We start from the raw sequence: 12,150 nt of genomic DNA, 5'->3' as shown, positions 1-12,150 counted from the left end.
TTTCAAAACCCTCTAACTAACCCATCATACAAGTAAATTGGAAATGTGAGCGTACAAGCCCTTTCATTATTGAGAACTGATGTAGTCTAAGAGCTGATAGGTAAACGGATACACTGTCAGCATAACAAAGGGTTGCATGTTCCTTTTGAGCATTTAAGTCCTAGGAAAATGGCATTCACAGATGGTTAAGGAAGTACCCCACTTGGAAGCAGTCAATAAGATGCCTAAATTAAAACAGCTGCACTTGATATATGAGTGTTAAATTTCACTTCTTAGCGAATTTCACTTTTTTTTTCCACTTTCCTCCTCTTCCACTGCATAAATCATATCATAGTATAACAGAATTGTTACAGTGCACAAGGTGGTCATTTGGCTCGTTATGTCTGTTCTGGCTCTGAGATTTTAACTTATTGTCAAACTCCTGAGTTTACTGTTAACCCTACAGATTATTTAAATAGAAACAATCAACCTCTTGAATGCCTCAAATGAAACTATTTCCATCAAACTCCCAGGTGTGAATTCCATACCTCAAATACTTGCCACGTGAAAAAATTTGGTCTCACCTAACATGTCTCTTTTAAAAGATAGATTGAAACTGTACCTCTCGTTCTTGATCCATTTGAGAGTGGGAACAGTTTCACCCAATGCACGCTGTGCAGAATTCTCATGTTTTTGAAAATGTTTATCAAATTTTCTCTTGGTCTCTCCTCTCCCAAATCCTCTAATCTTTCCTCATAACTGAGATGTCTCATCCTGGAACCATTCTCCAAAACCTAAATTGCTCTGTCTCCAATGGATTCACATCATTTCTAAAGCATAGGGTACAGAATTGTACATAATACAAACTGATGTGTTATGTAAATTCATCATAAGCACCCTGCTATTCCATTCAATGTCCTATTTGATGATGCCTACAATACTGTGTGCTTTACTAACTGCTCTATCTACTTCACCTGCCACAGAATGATTTAAGCGCATATATATCCAGGTCTCTCCACTGCTGCACATCCTTCAGAATAGTAGTTCTTTATTTTACACTGACTCTCCATTCTTTTTATATCAAAATGCTTCACCACATACTTCTTTATTTACCTCTCCATTCAGTCAGCAAATGTGTCAATGTCTTTTTGACATTCTACACTGCCCACCTCGTAGTTAACAATTTTCCTAGATTTTGTGCCAATTGCCAAATCAAAATCTAGATTTATATAAATACTGGAAAAGCAAGAGTTCCTAAGTTCAACATTCTTCCAAAGTAGAATACAGGATGCTTACATTTGAAATCATTAATTTCAGTTTAATATTGGTAGCCTTCTGAAGTCAGTGCATGATTTGATAAGGTAAGTATTTCTGGGTTGGTTCTTATTTATTATGTTTTGGTTCAGAGTGTAAGATTATTGCTCAATAGCCTTTCTCTTCTCCAACTTTAACCTCCCCTGCTTCCTATTGTATCATGCTTTTCTTGAGTTTAACTAGGATGCTGTTTCATTGCCTGGAAGGATAAATTGAACCAAACTGTCTCCCTTCAAGCCTCCTTCTTTACGTTCAAGTTCACTGTCCTACTTTTCTATTTTATAACCTACCACACCCACACTTACTGAATCACATTACTCATTAACTGTTCTTTCAACATTACCTTATTATGTACAAACTTAAGGTATAAAAGTGTAATCTGATCACTATTTCTTTATTTACATCTCCTTCTCAAATCTTTTCAATTTTGATGGTTTCCCTACACTATTGGCCTTGGCTCTTCATTCAACATTCTCAATTTAAAAAGCTCATCAATTTTAATCCAGAATTGCTTACTTTTTGCCGCTGCTGAATATTGCTCATGGTGTCTGGCTGAAACTCTAGCTTGTCTGTTCGGCAGAACTTCCAATACAGAATCGTGACGATGACGACCACGACAATTACTGGTACCAGAACTGCGACAATGATCCACAGGTTCTTATTTTCATCTGTTGGGGGAGAGGTGGCAATGATTTCCACCGCTACAAAAGGAAAGTCACAAACAAATCATTGTAAGAGTTTTTTTTGGATTCATTCAGGGGATGAGAGCATTGCAAGCAAAACCACTATACATTGCCTTGAACTTCAATGTATCATCTCAAGTATCAATCTCAGAAAATGTGAACTCTATAACAAATCTTACACAGATAAAAATTGTGACATTATCAGTCTCAGCTTCAGTGCACTTCGATTACTTGGTACTGACTAGTGATGATATTATGACCTTATACTACCAGATAAGAAGAGATAGATGCTGTTGGGTTTTACTGGATAGATGAATTTGAGTGATCTACTTCTTCATTAACTACTATTCTGTGATATAAGCAGAACATTTTGGTAAGAGATACGCAAAAGTTCTGTCTCCAAGCTAGTTGCACAGTCTGTGCTGTCACTAAAGTCTCAACAGGACTAGTGTAAAATAACTGAATTTCCCAACAGACCTTACTTAAATAAATTCACACAATCTATTGATCTACATATAAATCCAAAATGCAAAATTCTGGGGAAAACAGAATAGAAATTGATTAAATGTTACTGAACTAGTAACGCTGAGGCCCAAGCAAATCCCCTCGGCCAGGACTTCAAATTCCAACATGGCAGCTGGTTGAACTTAAACTCAACTAATCAATAATATTATTTTATAAAAGTATAGATTAATTAATTAAGATAAAAAACAGTAATGGTACCATGAAACTGTCATCTGGTTGATAGGTTATCAATCTAATTTGGTTCAGTAATGTCCTTCAGAAAAGGAAGCACATTGTCTTTATTTGGTCTGACCTACATTAGACTCTCAGCAAAGTCATCCTTTTACGAATACCTCTAATATGTGGCTTAACAAGCAACCCAGTTGCACCAGGCACTGTAGAAATGGAATAAAAGCAGACAGACCGCTTGGCATCAACACAGACACCACTAATGATCAGAGTCCCAACAGGTTCTATAAACTGGCAAAGTCTTCTGTAATAAATTGTGCCGAAACACAATGGTGTACAGATAAGAGGGAGCTGCCCTGGAAGTTCCCAACATTGAGTCTGGACCCCAGGAAGTCTCCTGGCATCAGGTCAAACTTAGCAAACAAATCTCCAGTTGATCATCATCTACTGAATTCCCTCTGCTGATGAATCAGCACTTCTCAAGATTGAATAAAATTTTGAGGATATATCAAGTGCGGCAAATACAAATAATGTACCTATGACAACATACTAAGAGATTTCAATGCACAGCTTCAAGAGTGCCTTGATGGGTAGACTAACTGATGAGCTACTGACTGAGCTGGTAGAGTCATGAAAACCATTTCTGTCAGCCTGGGCCTGCAGCAAGTGTGACAACAGGATGGGTAATAAATCTATTAAAACTTTTCAATCACTCATCTACAGGTGCAGATCCATTTGCCTGTGACATCATAGATAGGAGTGATCACCACACAGTCCTTGTAAAGATGAGGTTCCATCTTCACACTGAAGATACCCTCCATCTTGTTGCATGACACTACCGTAATGTGAAACAAGTAACTTAAAAGTGGGCACCCGCAAGATGCTGCAGGTCATCAGGAGAATTGTATTCAAATATAACCTATAACCTCATGGTCCAACATATCCTTCGCTCTCCCATTTCCAGCAAGCCAAGTGATCAATGTTGAAGAATGCAGGAACTGGAATGTATACCAGGAGAGGTACTTGATGTACATAATTATGAGGTATCAACCTGTTGAACTATAACACTTGCATGTTATAATGCTGAAGCAGCATGTGATTGACAAAACTAGGTGATCCCACATCCAGTGGATCAGATCAAAGTTCTGTAATGCTGTCATATCCAGTTGTGAAGGCTGGTGGACAGTTAGCCAACTAACCATGGAGAAGGCTCCATAAATATCTCAACCTCAACAATGGAGCCGCATAGCACATCTGTGCCAAAGACGAGACTTACACATTTGCTTCAATCTTCAGCCAGAAGAGCAGAGTAGATGTTTCATCTTGGCCTCCTCCTAAGGTCCCCAGCATCTCAGATTCAACCAATTTGATTTAGTCCAAGTAATATCAAGGTACTGCATACTGCAAAGTCTATGAACCTTGACAACAGTGTTGAAGACTTATGATCCAAAATCAGTATCACACCAAGACAAGCTGTTGAAGTAGAATTACAACACTGGCATTTACCAAACATCAATAAGGCAAATCCAATGCCACCAATTACCACCGCACCGGTCTACTCTCAATCATCAAAGTGATGGAAGATGTACTTAACTGCATTACTGAATGTCACACAGTGTAATAACTTGCTCACGCAGCTCTGACTTTGATATAGTCTTCATCCAAGTGTGGACTAAAGAGCTAAACTAAAGACATGAGGGGTGAGTGCCTTGATATCAAGGCAGAATTTAACAGAGACAAAAATGGTTGCCATGTTGGAAGAATGTTCATCTCAGCCCTGAGTTATCACTGCAAAAACTGCTCAGAGAAATGACCATTCCCCCATCATAAGGTCCAAAGCAGGGAAGTTCAGTACTATTCACAGCCACTGAAATATTGAAGTAATCTATGACCATGTACAAGACCTGGACATTAATCTTGTTTGGCTGATAAGTGACAAATAATACTTGTACCATACAAGTGGCAGGCGATAATTATCTCCAACTAGAGAGAATCAAATCAGGTCCCCTTGAATAGTCCACAGAATTAAGGTTCCGTAAATCCTCTATTATTGACACGAGAGGATTACCAGTAACCAGAAACTAAAGAATAGGTCAGAACCTGGGAAGTCTGCAGGAAGTGACTTGCTTCTTGACACCCTAAAGCCTGCTGACTATCTCTAAGGCAAAATTAGGCATGTGTTGGAATACTACCAATTGTCCTGGATAAGTGCAACTTCAACAACATAATAACCTTGACACTATACAGGATAAAGTAGCCTACTTTGTTAACATTATGTTTCTCATATTCAGCAATCATTCCCTCCATCTTTGATGTACAGCGACAGAGTGTCCATCTATAAGATTGAACTGTAGCACTCACTAACTCCTTCAACAGTATCTTTAAAATCTATTACCGAGAAGGACAAGGGTGGTATATGCATGGGAACTCCTTCAGTTGCAATTTGCCTTCACAGCTTTCAGTTGCTCGATGTAAACCCCAGAACCTGGTTCTGTTAAAAATCACACAACACCAGGTTACAGTCCAACAGGTTATTTGGAAGTACAAGCTTTTGGAGTGCTGCTCCTTCATCAGGTAGCTAGTGGAGCAGGATCATACGACACAGAATTTATAGCAGTGCTCTGAAAGCTTGTACTTCTAAATAAACCTGTTGGACTATAATCTGCTGTTGTGCGATTTTTAACTTTGTCCAACTCAGTCCAACACCGGCACCTCCACATCATAGCTAACAATACTTCACCAGCTGAACTGTAGCAGTTCAAGAAAGTAACTCACCATCATCTTCTTAAGGGAAATTAGAGATGGGAAACCAATACTGGCCTTATCAAAGGCAGCAGCATCCCATGAAAAAAAAATCAAAAACAGAGGTTACCAACTTCCAATTTTTTTTCAGATAAACTAAACATCTTGTTCAAGTAATGTAAATATCAGTTGACATGATTTGAAGAGGAGTAAAGTGCTTTTCTCAGGTCCGAGCCATAATTTCTCCCGCACTATAACTGTCTTGTTAGCTATGTGTGGGTGCAAATTGGATGCTATGTTATCTACATAATGAAGAGTTCAGCAGTAATTCATTTGTTCTAAGATATTTTGATGTTTGAAGATTTGGTACATTTTCATAAAATGCAAATTCTTTCTTTTAGCTATGATTACGGACTCTCAGGTTCAGAAATAAAGAACTATACTACAGTTTTGTGATGGACGTTAGTGCTTTCAAACCAAACCAATCTACAACAGGAGACTATCAATGAGGAAAATCCTGTGGTGGGGAATGCCCCTTCGGTAACAGATTTTTAAGGTCAATCTGAAATTGGTTGTAGAAGAGAAGGTTATCATTGCAAAAAACATGCTTTACCAAACCATAAGGAAAAGTTATGGATTCAACCCCCACCAAAATAGGATTTGATAAGGAAGGCTGATAGTTCAGTGCAATTCTAAGGGAGTTCAGTATCACTGAAGGGATACTGAAATTACTGGTGATTATTCTCCCTCAATCAAGATTATTAAAAACTAACCTTGTATTTCATCTGAAAGCTGTGGTCTCTTGTTGTGCACCAAGTATAACAATGAGTGCATTTTAAAAGTAATTTATTAAATATGAAAGTGTATTAGAATATTTTGACAATATGATAAGCTGTATATGAAACATAAAATTTCATCATTATTCCTTGGTTCTCTACATCATCACTTGGATGACTGTGTACAATTAATCTTCTTCTACCAAAAAAAAAACACTCATAGCTTATGTGTAAAATCGCGAATTTTCAAATGTTAGATCAAATGAAATCCACAAAAGCGTGATAATGTTTGCAGGTCTCAGAGAATGGCATTCCTCGCAAGGAGCTTTCAACATGAAAATCATCAAATTACAAACAAAAGGCCCACTTACACAAAAGGGACCACAGGAAATAGGAGCAACAGTCAGTAAGTTGGCCCTTCAAGCCTGCTTTACAATTCAACTAGTTCATGGCGGATCTCCAACCTTAATATCACTTTTCCACACTATCTCCTTATCCCTGAATGTCTTTAATATGGAAAGAGCCTGAACATACTCCAAGACTGATTCTCCACAGCAACCGGAGTTAGAGAATTCCAAAAATTCATCACTCTCATCATTCTGCTTCCAGAATGCCACCAACCTATCCAGGGAATCATCCTTCATGTATCTACTCAGTTGACTCTTGTAAGAATTTTACTGGCTGGTCCTCTAATAGCCCTGGAGAAGGTAGAGGTGAGCTACAGTTTTTGAACCAGTGCATTCCATTTGATGCAGTTAGATCCACACTGTTGTTATGGAGTGAGTTCCAGGATTTTAACCTGACAACAGTGAAGGAATGGCAATATATTTACAAATCAGGCTGGGGATAACTATTGAGTGGGGGATGTGCCAGGCCATGAGGTTACATATTATGCTTGAATATAATTCCTGTAGATGTACTGTTTCTGTAATGTAGTGGTTATCATGTTCGCCTAATGTGCAACAGGTTCAAAACCGGGCAGAAAAAGTGATCCTCCCTCATTATCAGGAAAGGCATGGTGTACCTGCTTGCTAATGGTAGACAATGGAGTTTGTTATCTACAAGTCGCTCAGTCGCTAGCACTACTGCCTCAGTGCCAGAGGCCTGGGTTCGATTCCAGTCTCAGATGACTGACTGTGTAGAGTTTGCACATTCTGCCAGTGTCCGTGTGGGTTTCATCCAGGTGCTCTGGTTTCCTTCCACAGATAAAAGGTGTGCAGGTTAAGTGGATTGGCCATGCTAAATTGTTCCATAGTGCCCCAGAGATGTGCAGGCTAGGTGGGTTAGCCATGAGAAATGTTGCGGGAAGTGGGGGGGGAATTAAACGGATACTCTTCAGCGGATCAGTGAAAACTTAATGCACTGAGTGGCTCCTTTCTGCACTGAAAGGATTCTATGATTCTCAATGACTCACAGCACCTCACATTTTCCCAGTCTTGAATTTCTAGATCTGTTCAAAGTTATCCCATCTTTCATGGTCATATTGTCACATGACACAATATGAGTCATCCTCAACTATGTGGTAGTTTAATCTGAGGGTCAGACAAGGGAGAGTGAGGAGTGTCTTTGATGGTATCACAGCTAGCATGGGAATTGAGCCCACACTGTTGGTGTTACTCTGCATCACAAGCCAGTTGTTCAGCCAACGGAGTTAACTGACCTCCCATTGGGAACAGGCTAAAGGATATATTTCAGTCAAAAATACAGCTTTTCAGTGCAGGAGCTTGAAGAGTTAAGTGATAACTTTCTGGGCTTTATGGCTTATTTTTATGCCACAATTTCTGTTTAATTCATTTCTGCTGAATGAATGATGAAATTTGGAAACTAGTCTAAACTTTTTTTCATTAATCATAAATTTAAAGCTGCTCGCTTTGTATTTCTGCATTCCATGTAACTACTTTGGTTGGAGTTCAAATTGGCTTACGATGGTGGAAAACTAGCCTGACCATTGCCGGTCTGTAGGGAGGTCTATCTTAGAAATGATTTTGCATTGTCCCTCTCTGAAGCAATTGTTTTATATTCAAAATGGGAACATAATTGAAAATGGAGTGAAAATAAGGCCTGCCTTCTATTTTGCCAGGTCATATCCAGTTAGAATTCAAAGAAAACCAAAAGTCTGCATGGATCAGGATAAGTGGTTGCTTAACAAATCAGTTAAGACTTTGATTTGCAATGTGAGTTGTATAGCAATGTTTTCAAAACTGTAGGCTGGATACATGTTAGTGAAGCCTCTTCTGAAGTACCGTGTTTAGTTCTGGTTTCCCTGTTATCACAAGGAGACTATTAAGTTGGAAAGGGTTTGGAAAAGAATTACCAGGATGTTGCTAGGAATGGAGGGTTTGAGTTATAAGGAGAGGCAGGATAGGTTGGGACCTTTTTTTTCACTACAGGGTAGGAGGTTGAGAGGTGACTTTACAGAGGCTTATAAAATCATGAGGGCTATTGATAAGGTGAATAGCAGGTGACTTCTCAAGGGTGTGGGATTTCAAGACTGGAGGACATAATTTTATAGACAGAGAAGAAAGACTCAAAAAAGACGTGAGGTGCAACTTTATTTTTTACAGAGTGTGGTTTGTGTGTGGAATGAACTTCAGAGGAAGTGGTGGATATGGGTATAGTTACAATGTTTAAAAGACATTTGGATAAGTACATGAACAAAAATGTTTGAAGGGATGTGGGACAAGCGCAGGCAGGTGGGACTAGTTTAGTCGGCATGGACTGGTTGGTATGAAAGGTCTGTTTCCGTGCAGTATGACTCTACGACTATGACCTGATGACAAACCTAAAGATTGGACTTAGTGTCCTCAAAGAGTGGAGGATGTGCACTCTGACTGATACTGTCATGAACAGATGCATCTACAGCAGGCAGATTGCTGAGAATATTTTTCCTTCTTATAAGTTCCCTCATCATCAGTCATAGACACAGTCTGGCAGCTATGTCCTTTAGGAATCGATCAGCTTGGTCAATAGTGGTGCTTACAAGCCACTTTTGTTGATGGACACTGAAGTTCCTTATCCAGAGTACATTCTCCAGAGTTGCTACCCTCAGTGCTTCTTCTATTTGATGTTTAACATGGAAGAATGCTGATTCATAGATGAGGGGAGGCAGTAATTGGTAATTAGCAGGAGGTATCCTTGTCCATGGAAAACCTGATGCCATGAGACTTCATGGGGCCTGAAGTTAATGTTGAGAGCAATCAGTACAACTCACACTTAATTGTGTCACTTTCACTTTCATTATCTCTGCTCAGATGATGGAACTGGGACATTGTCTGTAAGGTTTAATTCTGTGAATTTACCTGTATCAGACTATTACTTGAATAGTCTGTGACAGCTCTCCCAAATTTTACAATAACCCAGATATTAGTAAGGAAGACTGTGAGGACTGCTGCCTAAGTTGATGTGGGCAATTCACACAGTTTCATTCTTTGAGATATATTAAAAGTTTTGATACAACTGAGTGGCTTGTTAGGCCATTAAGAGAGCAATTAAAAGTCTACCACATTGCTGAGGGTATGAAGTCATGTGTGGGCCAAACCTGGTAAGAATGACACACATCAATTCCCTGAAGGACATCAATGAGCCAGTTGGTTTTATTTTTTAACAATGTTTGGCAATAATTTCCCAGTTATTATTAGTCTTAATTCCAGATTTTTAAAAGAAATTAAATTCCACAATGTTTTGTGGTGTGATTTAAAACTGGGTCTCCAGAGCATTACCTGGATCAATACTACTACATGTGTATGAATCAATGCCATCTCATCTTTGAAATTCGCTGCTTCATAAAATAATTATACTACAATTGCTGGTGGCACCGTGGCTCTGTGGTTAGCATTGCTGTCTCACAATGCCAAGGCCCTGGGTTCGATTTCAGCCTGGGACGACTGTCTGCATGGAGTTTGCATATTCTCCCCACGTTGGTGTGAGTTTCCTCCGGGTGCTCCGGTTTTCCTCCCACAGTCCAAAGATGTGCCGGTTAAGTGGACTGGCCATGCTAAGTTGTCCATAGTGTCTAGGGATGTGCAGGCTAGGTGGATTAGCCATGGGAAATGCAGGGTTACAGGAATAGGGTCGCAGGCTAAGTCTGAGTGGGATGCTCCGAAGAGGGTTGATGTGTACTCGATGGGCCGAATGGCCTACTTCCACGTGTAGGGATCCTATAATTCTGCTGATTTAAAATCAATGCAAGTCAATTCAAATGTACACTTATGCAGGAATGATAATCTGAGATGAGGCTGCCTGGTACTGGGTTAATGTTAGACGAGAGCCAGGCTAACAATCTGACTTTCCAACATATTGTCACCTGGAGGTGTATATCTAGAAGTATATTCCCACATTAGCGAAGTGGAAAAACAAGTAACTATCGTACATTTTACTAAACTATGGATATTTTTCAAATAAATTACAGTATTGATCATTGTCAAGACAACATTATTTAATTCCATTTACTATTTAATTCCAGTCACTATTTTTTGACACATATTAACTAAGATTAGGTTCACAAAGCAATTCTTTTCATTCAATTCCTCAAGAGGTCAGGCCCCAGGTGTTCCACTCAGTTTGCTTCTTACTTATTGTGTTTGCACCAGTCACATCATTTCCGTAAATCCCTTCTGCAAAAATTACTGGTTTTCCAAACAGGCTCAATTCAGTAAGAATAAAGTCAAATCAGAGCTACATGGCTCAGCTGCCTATTCATTGATCAAGAAGCTGGTAGTGGTACTATGAACCCTGGATCAGCACTATCAACTGTTTTCTCATCAACTATACAGCCAACATGCTATCCATCAAACATTCAACAGATGAAATCATGGCACACTTACGTCGTGCTAATGCACCTTGTATGCGATAGCCAAGAACAATTGCTGCTCGCTGTATATCCACTTTGTTGATGAGGTTCGCAGCTTCATTTGCTCCCAGGCGCTCCCCATTCTGCTTCTCCACAAAGTAAATCAGTTCAGTTGGGTTCCCATCACCAGTGATCTTAGTAATATTCACAACCTGCAAAGAAACACGCAGACTATAGATATCAAAGACATATTGTCAAAACTGATCAAAATCAGCATTATTAATAGCAGCAAGTTAGTTTGGGCTCATGGCAACAAGTCAAATTAATGATTATAAGTTCAGCAAGAGGGCAGGAATGCATCACATTAAGATGATGAATTAAAAACCCAGGAATATAATGGAAGAAGAAATTAAAGACCTCACTGCATACTTGGTGCAGGAAGGAATGAGATGCCTGTCAGTACATTTAGAAAAGGTAAATGTTGTGCAATGCAATATATTGGGAGCAGGAGGGTGCAGAAATGAGAAAAGTATTCGAAGGGTAAATGGGGTGGTGGTGAGACGCTTGGCAGTGCACTGGTTGGGGAAGGGGTGGGAAAAGATCTACATTATACTCAGTTTTTTGGGGAGAGGAAGAGGGGAATGGAGGAATAGAGGGCTGGCAATATACTGAGGCAGAATGGGATGGTGGGTATATACAATGTATAGAAATAGAGACAATGACAGTATGTGGATGGTGGAGGAAGAAATGGGAGACAGGAGGAAGAAGAAAGAAGTCAAATAGAAAAGCGACTGAGTTAGTATGTTGTCTTCCTTCTATAAATAGTTTATCAGGTTTAATTAACATTGCTCACTGTCACTTAAACCATACGGTTTGGTAGAAAACAATGGAAATGAATGCACAAACTAATAAGTACAGATAATTGAAATGTATTGTTTAACACAGTTTCTTCTATCATGGTATCTTGGTGTTCTGATCTTTAGATCTACAGACACAGATCAGTTAATTGCCTAGTGGATGACTGACTTTCTACCATTTCAACTAACACAGGATGCAAACACCATTTTGCACAGAACTCGTATTAGGATTTTCAACTGTCTCAGTCATAAACTGACTCCCACAGGAAGTCAAACATTCGGACAATGTTGATTGCGTAAGCCAGTTTGTAGTTACC

The 12,150-nt window shown here is 39.3% G+C and overlaps 1 protein-coding gene across 3 annotated transcripts in view; it reads right to left on the bottom strand.

Annotated features, from left to right (window-relative positions):
• The window catches only part of si:ch211-1e14.1 (UPF0606 protein KIAA1549), a 260,115-nt gene that overhangs the window by 66,042 nt on the left and 181,923 nt on the right, over nt 1–12,150 (bottom strand). For all 3 annotated transcript variants that reach the window (XM_043708964.1, XM_043708966.1, XM_043708965.1), the window contains 2 exons: nt 11,011–11,188; nt 1,810–1,994 (listed from right to left, as the gene is read on the bottom strand). In XM_043708964.1, the coding sequence (XP_043564899.1) occupies nt 1,810–1,994; nt 11,011–11,188 (363 nt within the window). The remainder of the gene's footprint in view (nt 1–1,809; nt 1,995–11,010; nt 11,189–12,150) is intronic.

The sequence above is a fragment of the Chiloscyllium plagiosum genome, chromosome 19 (assembly GCF_004010195.1).
Source record: "Chiloscyllium plagiosum isolate BGI_BamShark_2017 chromosome 19, ASM401019v2, whole genome shotgun sequence".
Lineage (NCBI taxonomy): Eukaryota > Metazoa > Chordata > Chondrichthyes > Orectolobiformes > Hemiscylliidae > Chiloscyllium > Chiloscyllium plagiosum.
The sequence above is the reverse complement of the archived record's forward strand: the minus strand, read 5'-3'. Positions and strand labels throughout refer to the sequence as shown.